The following is a 14759-nucleotide window of genomic DNA, read 5'->3' as shown; positions in this document are numbered from 1 at the left end:
TGAACATGCTGCGTTTTTTACCGCGATGCGTTTTTTTCACGGGAAAAAAAAGGCATCATGTGCACAAAAATTGCAGAATTCATTCTAAATGATGGGATGCATAATGTATGCATTTTTATAGCAAAAAAACGCGAAAAATTAGCATCGTGTGCACACAGCCTTACTCTCCTACGGAGCTTGCAAGATAACTCACAAGGGTAGGGACTGAGGCTTCACCCAAGGGTGAGAATTGGGGCCTCAGCCTGGGGTAGAGATTGGGGCTTCAGTAGGGGGTGGGGGATTGGGGCTTCAGCCTGGGGTGGGGGATTGGGGCTTCAGTCGAGGGTGGGGGATTGGGGCCTCAGCCTGGGGTGGAAATTGGGGCTTCAGTAGGGGGTGGGGGATTGGGGCTTCAGTCAGGGGTGGGAGATTGGGGCTTCAGTCAGGGGTGGAGATTGGGGCTTCAGTCGAGGGTGGGGGATTGGGGCTTCAGTCGAGGGTGGGGGATTGGGGCCTCAGCCTGGGGTGGAAATTGGGGCTTCAGTCAGGGGTGGGAGTTTGGGGCTTCAGTCGGGGATGGGGGATTGGGGCTTCCGTCGGGGGTGGGGGATTGGGGCTTCCGTCGGGGGTGGGGGATTGGGGCTTCCGTCGGGGGTGGGGGATTGGGGCTTCAGTCGGGGGTGGGGGATTGGGGCTTCAGTCGGGGGTGGGGGATTGGGGCTTCAGTCAGGGGTGGGGGATTGGGGCTTTAGCTGGGGTGGAGATTGGGGCTTTAGCTGGGGTGGGGGATTGGGGCTTCAGTCGGTGTGGGGATTAGGGCTTTAGCTGGGGTGGAGACTGGGGCTTCAGTCAGGGGTGGGAGATTGGGGCTTTAGCTGGGGTGGAGATTGAGGCTTCAGTCGGGGGTGGGGGATTGGGGCTTCAGGTGGGGGTGGGAGATTGGGGCTTCAGCTGGGGGTGGGGATTGGGGCTTCAGTTGGGGGTGGGGGATTGGGGCTTCAGGTGGGAGATTGAGGCTTCAGCTGGGGTGGGGGATTGGGGCTTCAGTTGGGGTTGGGGATTGGGGCTTCAGCTGGGGGTGGGGGATTGGGGCTTCAGCTGGGGATTGGGGCTTCAGCTGGGGGTGGGGGATTGGGGCTTCAGTTGGGGGTGGGGGATTGGGGCTTCAGCTGGGGGATTGGGGCTTCAGCTGGGGGTGGGGGATTGGGGCTTCAGTTGGGGGTGGCGATTGGGGCTTCAGCAGACCCCTAGTTGCCTTGGCCACATGTAACTGCAATGAAAGAAGGATCTCTGAATGGACAATTTACAACAAAATACAAAAAAAAGTCTGTAATATACAGTAGAATCCCAACCCAGTAGTTGTATGGAGAGAGATTGACATCGCTATGTGGTCAGTGTTTCATCCGCATTGCACTTGTTTCCACTCTTCAGAATGATGTAACAGCGAAGCAATGTCATCTGTAGACGATACCAGTAGTAGCGAGTCTGCGCCGCTCTGCAAGGTAATCATTGGGCAAATACAGAAGTGGACACATTTTTTTTTTAATAGCTTAAAGTTCATCTGTCATTTCAGTTAACTCGTTCAAATAAGCCGTCGTGTGTACATGGTGAATACCGAGGCCATACTAGGACTCATATCCTGCATTTGTCACCAGGTTTCAACTTATTTGTCTCTGAGCTAGTGGGTAGAGACTATGTGCTATGATGCTACACAGACACCAGGGAATCCTGCTCTCCTGTCTCTATGTAATATATGTTCTAAAGCAGGCATGGAGGATATTATACAGCAGTACTGAGTAGTGTACCTGTGAATCCAGATAGCGGCAGAATGTGTGACATTATACAGCATTACTAAGCAGCGTAACTGTGAATCCAGATAGCAGCATGTATAACATTATACAGTACTGTTATAGCAGGATCCATTTTATTTTGTCTCCATTTTGTGTAAGTGTTACTAAAGGTCAGATAAACAAGTTGTTATTCACTATTCTTCATACCGCTGATATTGCTGTTATTGAACTAATTGTTTCAGATCATGGAGGATGAAATGTCCTTGGAAGATAACGAATAATGTTTTGTATAGAAAAATATGTTTGCGAAACCATAGTAAGGCAAGGGAGTAAACTCTCCAACGCTTACCCCATATATGGAGAATCCGCCTCCGACATAAGAATGCATAAAAAGTGTGTGTAAGCTCAATAAACTAGAGATCCTTCAGATACATGCCTGGTGTACTGTGTCTTATCTCTCCGGCCATGACGTTATCTCTAAGGTTGACTCATCAGAGAACAGGCTGAGACCTGCGACAACAGTACTGAGCAATGTAACTGTGAATCCAGCTCTGGGGTGAGATAAAACACTTACTAGATATCAACAGCCACAAACTGTGCGTTTCTCCGTCTCTAATTCTGCTCCTCCTCACGTTCCTACTGTTAGGCATTCTATTTTTACAGGTGGATCAGCCCTTTTAGGTTTTTTTGTGACGGCTCTGCTTTTTGTGTGCGTTACATAACAGTTTCAGGCTCCAAAACCGGAGCGGTCGGCGTCATCACAGAAACACGTGGATTCAGCAGCTGCACAATTAAGTCTCACTCTTATGTATTTCAAGACTGTAAGTTACTGCGGGGCACACCCGAAAAGATGAGCCAAAAATAGGAGAAAAGGCATCCATCGCATTACTCACGCAGGGCGCATTAAGTCCCACAAGAAAATAACCTATATAAATATATATATACTCACCAATCAGCCATAATATTAAAAAGGAAAGGAAATAGCACTGATGTGACAGCGGTAATGTCGCCTGACCGGTGGGATTTATAAGGCAGAGACTGAACAGTTAGTTCTTGAAGTTGATGTGTTAGAAGCAGGAAAAATGAGTTTTCGGATCAAAGTGACCAAGAACCAAACTGTGATGTCCACATGACAGAAGATCTCCAAAACAGCAGGTCTTGTGGAGTGTTCCTTGTATACGGCGGGTCTTGGGTGTTTCTGGTGTATGGCCCGTCTTGTGGGGTGTACCCGGTATACATCGGGTTTTGAGGACTGTTCGCAATATACGGTGGGTCTTGTGGAGTGTTCCTTGTATACGGCGGGTCTTGGGTGTTTCTGGTGTATGGCCAGTCTTGTGGGGTGTACCCGGTATACGGCGGGTCTTGAGGAGTGTTCTCAATATATGGTGGGTCTTGTGGAGTGTTCCTTGTATACGGCGGGTCTTGAGGAGTGTTTGCAATATACGGTGGGTCGTGTGGAGTGTTCCTTGTATACGGCGGGTCTTGGGTGTTTCTGGTGTATGGCTAGTCTTGTGGAGTGTTCCTTGTATACGGCGGGTCTTGGGTGTTTCTGGTGTATGGCTGGTCTTGTGGAGTGTTCCTTGTATACGGCGGGTCTTGGGTGTTTCTGGTGTATGGCTGGTCTTGTGGAGTGTTCCTTGTATACGGCGGGTCTTGGGTGCTTTTGGTGTATGGCCCGTCTTGTGGGGTGTACCCGGTATACGTCGGGTTTTGAGGAGTGTTCGCAATATACGGTGGGTCTTGTGGAGTGTTCCTTGTATACGGCGGGTCTTGGGTGTTTCTGGTGTATGGCTGGTCTTGTGGAGTGTTCCTAGTATACGACAGTTGTTTGCCATATACGATGAGACTTGGGTGTTCCCGGGAAACGGCGGGTCTTGTGGTGTTCCCTGTTTGTGGCAGGTCATGGGTGTTTCTGGTGTATGGTCGGTCTTGTGTGGTGTTCCCGATATTCGGCAGGTCTTGTGGAGTGCTCCTAGTGTACGGCGGGTGTTACTGCTACACGGTGAGCCTTGGGTGTTCCCTGTGTACGGTGGGTGTTACCGGTATATGGCGAGTCTTGTAGGGTGTTCCCGATATACGACTGGCCTTGTGAGATATTCCCAGTATGTGGCGGGTCTCGGGTGTTTCTTCTGTACGGGTCTTACCGGTGTACAGCGAGTCTAGTAGGGTGTTCCCCGTATACGGCAGGCTTTGTGAAATGTTCCCAGTATGTGACGGGTTTTGTGGGGCGTTCCCTGTATGTGGCGGATGTTACCGGTATACAGAGAGTCTTGTAGGATGTTTCCTGTATACGGCGGGCTTTGTGGCACGTTCCTGGTATGTGATGGGTCTTGTGGCATGTTTTCTGTATGTGGTGGGTCTTTTGTATTTCTGGTCTATGACCAGTCTTGTGGAGTGTTCCCGGTATACAGTGGGCCTTGTGGGGTGTTCCCTGTATGTGGCGGGTCTTGGGTGTTTCTGGTGTATGGCTGGCCTTGTAAGGCGTTCCCTGTATTAGGCAGGTCCTGTGTTTGTTCGCGATAGATGGCAGAACTTGTGGAGTGTTCCTAGTATACGGCAGATCTTGTAGGGTGTTCCTGGCGTTCAATAGGTCTTCTAGTGTGTTCCCATCCCAGTATACACCGGGTCTTGTGGGGTGTTCCCGATATGCAGTCGTTAGTACCTACCCTAAGTGGTCCAGGGAAGGCTAACTGGTAACACAGTCATGGGCACTCAAAGCTTACTGATACTTTTGGAGAGTGAAATGTTATGAACAGGTAATTCAGAACCACAATGGACCTTGAAGTTCAGAGCACACAAGGTGACCTGACATTTACCCAAAAACATAGAACGAGCTCTGAGACGTGGAAACTCTGCTGACCGCAATCCCTAATCCTAACACACCACACTAGAGGTAGCCGTGGATTGCGCCCAACGCTGCCTATGCAACTCGGCACAGCCTGAGAAACTAACTAGCCCTGAAGATAGAAAAATAAGCCTACCTTGCTTCAGAGAAATTCCCCAAAGGAAAAGGCAGCCCCCCACATATAATGACTGTGAGTAAAGATGAAATACAAACACAGAGATGAAATAGATTTAGCAAAGTGAGGCCCGACTTACTGAATAGACCGAGGATAGGAAAGATAGCTTTGCGGTCAACACAAAACCCTACAAACAACCACGCAGAGTGGCAAAAAGACCCTCCGCACCGACTAACGGTACGGAGGTGCTCCCTCTGCGTCTCAGAGCTTCCAGCAAGCAAGAAAAACCAATATAGCAAGCTGGACAGAAAATATAGCAAACAAAAAATAACACAAGCAGAACTTAGCTTATGCAGGATAGAGAGGCCACAGGAACGATCCAGGAGGAAGCAAGACCAATACTAGAACATTGACTGGAGGCCAGGATCAAAGCACCAGGTGGAGTTAAATAGAGCAGCACCTAACGACTTAACCTCATCACCTGAGGAAGGAAACTCAGAAGCCGCAGTACCACTCTCATCCACCAAAGGAAGCTTATAGACAGAACCAGCCGCAGTACCACTCACGACCACAGGAGGGAGCTTGGCCACAGAATTCACAACAGTGAAAGCTAGCCCGTATGGTTCTTTCCAGATATAACAGGAATTTGCTGCGATGCTGATGAGGTGATGCTAGATATGGGTTGCGTCCCCCTCACCTCGACACGTGTTTCGCCACTAGCTTCTTCCGGGGGCATAGCAAGAAGAAGCTGGTGGCGAAACGCGCGTCGGGGTGTGGGGATGGGGATTTCCTCTAAGATTTGGTTTACTCATACCAAGACTATCCTTATACATTTTGTTATGCTATTTGGCCTTGCTATAGAACCTATAGTTATTTTACCATCTATTTTACTTCCTTGGATATAATTTAATTTTAATATTAAATTTTATCCATTTTTCTAATAAAGAGTTTTATTTAATTTTACTCTTCATCACTCTGGATATTGATTGTATGGCTAGAGTATGTGTTTATGATAAAATGGAGTCAGGACACGCAGAACATCACAGCTATGATAGAAAGGAGTCAGGACACACAGCATCACAGCTATGATAGAAAGGAGTCAGGACACACAGCATCACAGCTATGATAGAAAGGAGTCAGGACACACAGCATCACAGCTATGATAGAAAGGAGTCAGGACACACAGCATCACAGCTATGATAGAAAGGAGTCAGGACATGCAGAGCATCACAGCTATGATAGAAAGGAGTCAGGACACACAGAGCATCACAGCTATGATAGAAAGGAGTCAGGACACACAGCATCACAGCTATGATAGAAAGGAGTCAGGAAACACAGCATAACAGCTATGATAGAAAGGAGTCAGGACACACAGAGCATCACAGCTATGATAGAAAGGTGTCAGGACACACAGAGCATCACAGCTATGATAGAAAGGTGTCAGGACACACAGAGCATCACAGCTATGATAGAAAGGAGTCAGGAAATGCAGAGCATCACAGCTATGATAGAAAGAAGTCAGGGCACGCAGAACATCACAGCTATGATAGAAAGGAGTCAGGAAACACAGCATGACAGCTATGATAGAAAGGAGACAAGACAAGCAGAACATCAGCTATGATAGGAGTCAGGACATGCAGAGCATCACAGCTATGATAGGAGTCAGGAAACACAGCATCACAGCTATGATAGAAAGAAGACAAGACAAGCAGAACATCAGCTATGATAGGAGTCAGGACATGCAGAACATCACAGCTATGATAGAAAGGAGTCAGGAAACACAGCATCACAGCTATGATAGAAAGGAGACAAGACAAGCAGAACATCAGCTATGATAGGAGTCAGGACACACAGAGCATCACAGCTATGATAGAAAGGAGACAAGACAAGCAGAACATCAGCTATGATAGGAGTCAGGACACACAGCATCGCAGCTATGATAGAAAGGAGTCAGGAAACGCAGAGCATCACAGCTATGATAGAAAGAAGTCAGGACACGCAGAACATCACAGCTATGATAGAAAGGAGTCAGGAAACACAGCATCACAGCTATGATAGAAAGGAGTCAGGACACGCAGAGCTTCACAGCTATGATAGAAAGGAATCAGGACACACAGCATCACAGCTATGATAGAAAGGAGTTGGACACGCAGAGCATCACAACTATGATAGAAAGGAGACAGGACACACAGAGCATCGCAGCTATGATAGAAAAAAGTCAGGACACACAGAGCACCACAGTTTGCTGTATTTTGGGACTGTGTAGGTGTATTCTGGTTACAGCACCCATTCTAACCTCTGTCCACCACCAAAGTGCCAACAATGGGCACATGAGCATCAGAACTGGATCATGGGTTAATGGAAGAAGGCAGCTAGTATGATGAATTACGTTTTCCGTCATGTGCACAGCAGGGTAGAAATGGCACCGGGATGAGGAGAAGACGAGCCGACAGGGGAAGTGCAATGTTCTGCTGGAAACCTTGTGTCTTGGCACCATGTGGATATGACACCTACCAGACCAGGAACCCCCCTTCATGGCGACAGTGTCACTCTCAGCAGGATAATGGTCGCTCACGAACAATCTGATGAAGATGACTTGGGCCTTCCGTTTCCCCAGATCTCAATCTGATCGACCACTTGTCAGATGCACCCGAAAAAAAAGTCCGAACCATGGAGCCCGCTCACAGCAAAAAATAAATAATAATAAAAAAAAAAAAAACTTACCATCAACCCTGACCCCAGTTTATGTTGCTCCATCCAGGACACATGAATACTTATCGTCTCCTATAAGAGGAAGTAATGAGCACACTCAGTGATGTGCAGGGAGGGGGAGGAGGGAGATGAAGCTGTTCTCATGCTTTAACCCCAATTGACCCTGAGAACTAAAAAAAAAAAAATTTCTTAAAATTCAAAAATTTAGATAAAAAAGGAATAAAAATAAATACCCAGCACACGGAGGTGACCAGCTATAGGGATTTTATTTCTCATAGCCAAAGAGTCTTTACCAATACAACATTCATGAGATCTGAGGATTTATTTTTTACAGAATACAAATTTGCAGCTATTTTACAGTAATTAAAGTGCGTCTCGTTTTCTCGTACACCAGCTCTGTCTCTTACGTGCCCAGATATACATATATTACAGGAAATATTTACAGCCCACCAACCTTCACTGTCTACAAGGGATCATTCATAAAACATCCTCTCATTCGTTAATATCGACATTATAAGAAGCTTATTTTTGTAACACAGAGATCCAAATCCCCTGGACAGACATAGAAGGTAAATTACAAAATCCTGTGTGCCGGCAGCCACCACTAGAGGGAGCTTCTGAGCTCACTGTATACAGATTATACATAGAAGTCAATGATAACACTGTATGCAGTGAGCTCCCTCTAGTGGTGGCTACAGGAATCCACAGTGTTATCTTTTTAACTCTATCTTTGCAGGGGATTTGGAGCTCCAATTGTTAGATTTTAAGACTTAAATCAGCTCAGATTTTTGGACCTACAAGTCACGTTGTGAAGTAGACTCATTTTAGAGGTAAAAATTACACGCTTTGCTATTGCTTTATGGGTTAGAGATTGCCCACGGGCAGTCTCAACACATTTTCCTATGTATGGCCACCCTGATATCCTTTGATTAAAGTGTTATGATTGCTGTGATGCATCTTAAAGGGATTCTACAGTTAAAGTTACTGTTATGCAAATCTGATTAATAGTGCATTAGGAAAAAGGTAATCTCATTCTTGGGGTATGGTCATGGTTACTTGCCATCTTAATGCCATTGAACTCAAGTAAAGTCATTTTTTCGCATATTGTGGCCTGCGGTAAGTACTGATCAGTGGAGATCCGGCTCCTAAGACAAAGGCAGAAATACTTAGGGTGTACGGACCCACAGGCTGCGTGCCTGAGTGATCAGCAGGGGTTCCCAGTACCCACCGACTTGGCTTTCAGCTGCAGATTGACACTGTGGTGTCCATCATTTCATTCTGCTTTACTAATCAGATTTTTCTCAAAATACATATTGCTAACTAAGGCACCGTAATTGGCAAACCCTGTAAAATCAAAAGGAACTAATGAGGTCTGAGCGGTTACTACACTGTGGCAAGTAAGGTCATCACTTGTGAGTTTTACATTGGCACTTAGTACGGATTGTGCTGCCAAGCAAAGCCTTTTAGAATTGATGAAAGTGATGCATCCATTTATAGCTATTGAGATGCATCAGAGCTGTATACTAGACCCGTATAAATGTGTTATCACTACAAAACAGGTAGGGACACCGGGAGCGAAGGTGGGTTCAAGGTGTGTGAGTTGTTTTATGAAATCCTTACTTTTTGTAAAAAACCTTGACATTAATACGATTTAAAAGGACCTCTCACTTAAAATAAATATTTATTTGATGTAAATCCCGCTGTTCTCCTGAATCCGGCGCTGTTTTTCTTTCGTTTCTGTGCCTCTCCATTCCGGAGATATGCCCACTCTTCTCTGGTATGTAAATCACCTTTTCAATTGAAGTGGGTGTGGTCCTCAACTTCTGTGGGCGTCTCCGTGACCACCTTATCTTTCGGAACAAGGCCAGCGTTACATGCAGAGAAGAAGGGGCTATATCTTAGGAACGGAGAGGCGTAGGAACAAAAGAAAAACATCGCCGGATTCAGGAGAAAAGCGGCATTTACACCAGGTAAATATTTATGTTAAGTGAAAGGTCCTCTTAAATCAAGACTGTTGCAGTTACATTATTTTCAGGGTTTTGGCAAAGAGTATCGAATTTATAAAATAAAGAAATGGCTATTATTTACCCCTTGAATCACTCTGCCTGTCTTGTAGTGATGACATCTAATCTATCAGTCAGTTGACCGCTGCAGCCGATCACTTCAGTGATTACATTTGCATGTAACTACACAGGACACACAAGGAGTGATTGGTTTCAGCAACCACATGAATGATGTGATGTCATCAATGCAGAATTGATAGAGAGCACCGGAGCAGCCGCTGGATTGCCATATGATCTACATTTCATAACACTGACTTTTCCATAGAAGCTTTTTAAAAGTCCTAGAAAACCCCTTTAAAGGAGGATTGTAGCTCACTGAGGGGGGTCCAGTGCCCAAATTTTCAGTTTAACCCAGTGCAAATCTACATTTTAATTCCTCCCCAGAGCACCCAGTGGAATTCAATGTGGGCAAACTCCGTCGCAGGCAGTTTTTTTTATGGGTTTTTTCGGCAAAACAATACATTCTCAGATTTACACCGAGTTTTACTCTGAAAACCGCCTTCCACCGGCCACATCCAGTCCTATCTTATCAGATGAGTCCTAAGTACATTGCACCACAATGACTATAAAAGAGCCATTAAAGTATACAGAGCCACTTTATGGGCGCAACCCAAAATCTGTAAAAGGGCGCCATCGAACGTATGCCATTTAGAGTGCGACTATGTTACCATGTACAGGCCAAAGCTCAGGATTTAGGGTCCTTTTACATGGTCGATAGAACATGATCTGCTCTCAGTTACATACAGGTTTTTTCGTAGCAGCTTTCATTGGAAGGATAGTTTGCTCTTTCTCGGCAGCACATGTCCTTTTACAGCATAAAAAAGTGCTGCCGAGCAATGGTAATTTCCAGGATAAGATCCAACGAGATGGATCAGGATTGTGAACTCCTTTCCAAAATTAAAACTAATTGGGTTTGTGCTTTTGATTAAAAAAAAAAAAAAAAAAAAAAAAAAAAAAATAATATATATATATATATATATATATATATATATATATATATATATATATATATATATATATACATATATACTGACCCTGAGCGATCCCCCATGGGCACCAGGGATTTTTTTTTATTTAATTTACTGGCTATTGAGATGGGATTAAATAAAAAATAAAAAAAAGTGCATCAGGGACACCGGGTAAGATGCAGAACACTTTTCGTCTTTAACATTTTCACCTTTTTTTTTTTTTCTTTTAAACCACCCCGAACCCTTTAACAAAATTATAACATTTTTTTCCCTCTTGGACAACCCCTTTAACTGATTAGGAACTAGCCACTATTATAATAGAGTGTCACCAGCTATTTGTAAGCGAAGCATAGGACCAATGATATCACTAAGGCACTTCAAAAACAAAGAGAATGCCCCCCTCCGCACCCCAGGGTGTGACCATAACAAAGAAAAAAAAAAAGAAAAACACAAATATATATATATATGAGGCAAATGGAAAGTATGTGAAAAAATAAATACGCTTAAAGGGGAACTCCACCTAAATTTCTATTACGTTCGTCTGTGAGCAGGGACCCCGACAGATTACTCAGAGGGGAACTCATAGCACTTAAAATCTGACTTGTACAGAGTAGAGACCTCACATTCTGTGCTAATCTATTCCTTAATATATCTTTATAGCGGTGGCCGCTAAGTTTTTTTATTCCAAACCCCTTGCTAGAGTTATAGTTTCATTGTGTTTGCCTGCAGTCACCACTAGAGGGAGTTTTACGGTACACTGGTTAATCATTGAGCTCTATGATGCACTGAGCACTCTAGTGGTGGCTGAATGAAACAAAAATGTTACCATTCAAGGTTTTGTCTATGCAGGGTATTTGGAACTCTGTATTAGAAATATAAGAGCGTTTAACACTGTAGAGATATGTTAGAAAATGAATTAAGAGCTGGAGATTGGACTTAAAGGGACGTGATGGGACGATTTTGCTACTGAACGTAGTGGTGTGGCTGTGTAGGTAATAAGGTAACAATAAAAACGATACCAGTCTTGAAGTAATCCGATGTACCAGCGTTGAGAAATTAAGCTTTGAAGCCACTTGTAAATTTATAAGGAAGTGCCTGGGGGGAGGCGTGTCCATGTAGTCTGAGTTTTTGGACACGCCCTCACTACACTTCCACTCTTCAAAGCTTGATTTCTCATCATTGGCACATCGGATTTCTACAAGACAGGTGTCATTTTTATTGTTTAATCAGGATCTACACGGCCGTAGCACTAGTTTAAGTAGTAAATTTGTCTCTTTAATTAGTGGCTAAAAGAGAACATTCAGTTTCTTTTGGAGACTGATTCATCTTAACTTCAGCAGGATGACAATCGCCATGTTGTATTACAAAGGGCAAAGTTTAATTAATAAATAAAAATCGGAGTGCAAATAAAAAGTCCAGAAATGAGTGACTTCTCCATTTACGATTATTTTATGCAAGACTTTTGGGGGGGGGACTGTAGATGACCTCACTTTCGAGTCTCCCATGTGCTTTCTCTATCGAACCATTGTGCCTTTTTTTAATCTTCACATCCCGAGCTTGACGAATAAACTTTACGGAATAACATTACGATTTCATCTTCTAGCAGATTGTGCAATTATTAATTGAAGTAACCGAGATCCTAGGACGTTATCTGGAAGTTCACATCGAAGCCCTCAGAGGGTCCTCGTCCTTATGGATCTCCAATTGTGTGTCCCTAAATGGACCAAATTATGTCACCATGTAGTGATACCTCCTTTTGGTAAAAGCTTGACCGAAACCACCGGTCAAGACTACATGTCCACCAAATATCTACGCCGCCATTTTTCACATCTATGGATTCTTACGATTGGCACTGAACGAAAAGTTTGACCCAAGAAGCTAAATCTGATTGATCACAGGTCAGTAGTCAGATCTGTAAACCAAGATTGGCTTATCCTACTTTCTTAGCCTTGTGGTCATATTTCATTGGAGGCTTTTCCAAAAAAAGGACTACGAAGAAGGTTCCGAGTGTCCATCTGCGGCACCGTTTTCCTCCCGATCATCCGGCGTCTCTCCCACCACTGCCAGGCTGATAATTTTAAGCCACCTCTGCTTGAGTTCTTCACTGTCCGCCGAGAAGCCGTGGACAGATTTAGACTGAGATAGCCTAAAGCTGTAGGGCATGTCCACTCCGCGGGGGGACTCGTCAACAATGTAGCCCAAGAGTGGAATGGTGGCTTGAGCTTTGACATCCTTAAAAACAACAAACAACAATTAAGAGTGAGGTTCGCCACATTTCCCTACATTTTCTTTCTACAACCAACAGTTCTAATCTTAGCGGAACAATTCTGAAACACAAATTACAAAAAAAAAAAAAGAAAGAGGAGTCCTGGTCCGAGGTAGAGTCCCAGGGGCCAAATGTCAGGATTTAGGTGATTTAACCCCTTACCGGCATCGGACGTACTATACCGTCCGATGCCGGCTCCCCTGCTTTGATGCAGGGCTCCGCGGTGAGCCCGCACCAAAGCTGGGACATGTCAGCTGTTTTGAACAGCTGACATGTGCCCGTAATAGGCGCGGGCAGAATCGCGATCTGCCCGCACCTATTAACTAGTTAAATGCCGCTGTCAAACGCAGACAGCGGCATTTAACTACCGCTTCCGGCCGGGCGGCCGGAAATGACGTCATCGCCGACCCCCGTCACATGTCCGGGGGTCGGCGATGCGTCTCCATTGTAGCCATAGAGGTCCTTGAGACCTCTATGGTTACTGATTGCCCGTCGCTGTGAGCGCCACCCTGTGGTCGGCGCTCACAGCACACGTGCAATTCTGCTACATAGCAGCGATCAGCAGATCGCTGCTATGTAGCAGAGCCGATCGTGCTGTGCCTGCTTCTAGCCTCCCATGGAGGCTATTAAAGCATGGCAAAAGTTAAAAAAAAAAAGTTTAAAAAAATGTGAAAAAAATAAAAAAAAATAAAAGTTTAAATCACCCCCCTTTCGCCCCAATCAAAATAAATCAATAAAAAAAATATCAAATCTACGCATATTTGGTATCGCCGCGCTCAGAATTGCCCGATCTATCAAATAAAAAAAAGTATTAACCTGATCGCTAAACAGCGTAGCGGGAAAAAAACTCGAAACGCCAGAATTACGTTTTTTTGGTCGCCGCGACATTGCATTAAAATGCAATAACGGGCGATCAAAAGAACGTATCTGCACCGAAATGCTATCATTAAAAACGTCATCTCGGCACGCAAAAAATAAGCCCTCAACCGACCCCAGATCACGAAAAATGGAGACGCTACGAGTATCGGAAAATGGCGCAATTTTTTTTTTTTTTTTTAGCAAAGTTTGGAATTTTTTTTCACCACTTAGATAAAAAATAACCTAGTCATGTTTGGTGTCTATGAACTCGTAATGACCTGGAGAATCATAATGGCAGGTCATTTTTAGCATTTAGTGAACCTAGCAAAAAAGCCAAACAAAAAACCAATGTGGGATTGCACTTTTCTTGCAATTTCACCGCACTTGGAATTTTTTTCCCGTTTTCTAGTACACGACATGCTAAAACCAATGATGTCGTTCAAAAGTACAACTCGTCCCGCAAAAAATAAGCCCTCACATGGCCAAATTGACGGAAAAATAAAAAAGTTATGGCTCTGGGAAGGAGGGGAGCGAAAAACGAACACGGAAAAACGAAAAATCCCCCGGTCATGAAGGGGTTAAAGTATAACCGTCATTGTAATTTTTATTTCATAAATCAATAGTACACATGAAAGCAAGCAAATATTTAATATATCTCATCAGAGAAATCTGCTTCTTTCTCCTCTTGGTCTGTTCTTTCACATTCAATTCGGGGCTAAAACTGTATTCAGTGAAGATTACAGAGATAGATGACAGTTCGTTATTTTAAAATTCGATAAAGGGGAAGAGCTAAAGGCCGACACAGACATTCTAGGGAGGAGCTAGAGGCAGACACAGACATTCTAGGGAGGAGCTAGAGGCAGACGCAGACATTCTAGGGAGGAGCTAGAGGCCGACACAGACATTCTAGGGAGGAGCTAGAGGCAGACAGACATTCTAGGGAGGAGCTAGAGGCAGACACAGACATTCTAGGGAGGAGCTAGAGGCAGACACGGACATTCTAGGAAGGAGCTAGAGGCAGACACAGACATTCTAGGGAGGAGCTAGAGGCCGACAGACATTCTAGGGAGGAGCTAGAGGCAGACACAGACATTCTAGGGAGGAGGTAGAGGCAGACACAGACATTCTAAGGAGGAGCTAGAAGCATACACTCTAAGGAGGAG

The 14759-nt window shown here is 44.8% G+C and overlaps 1 protein-coding gene across 3 annotated transcripts in view; it reads right to left on the bottom strand.

Annotated features, from left to right (window-relative positions):
- Positions 1-11828: 11828 nt before the first annotated feature.
- Positions 11829-14759, bottom strand: part of FGD4 (FYVE, RhoGEF and PH domain containing 4) — a 121680-nt gene continuing 118749 nt past the window's right edge. For all 3 annotated transcript variants that reach the window (XM_069763296.1, XM_069763298.1, XM_069763297.1), the window contains exon 17: positions 11829-12704. In XM_069763296.1, the coding sequence (XP_069619397.1) occupies positions 12462-12704 (243 nt within the window). In that variant the 3' untranslated portion in view covers positions 11829-12461. The remainder of the gene's footprint in view (positions 12705-14759) is intronic.

Source organism: Ranitomeya imitator, chromosome 4, assembly GCF_032444005.1.
Source record: "Ranitomeya imitator isolate aRanImi1 chromosome 4, aRanImi1.pri, whole genome shotgun sequence".
Classification (NCBI taxonomy): Eukaryota; Metazoa; Chordata; class Amphibia; order Anura; family Dendrobatidae; genus Ranitomeya; species Ranitomeya imitator.
Note: the sequence above shows the minus strand (reverse complement) of the source record. Positions and strands in the feature narration are given on the sequence as shown.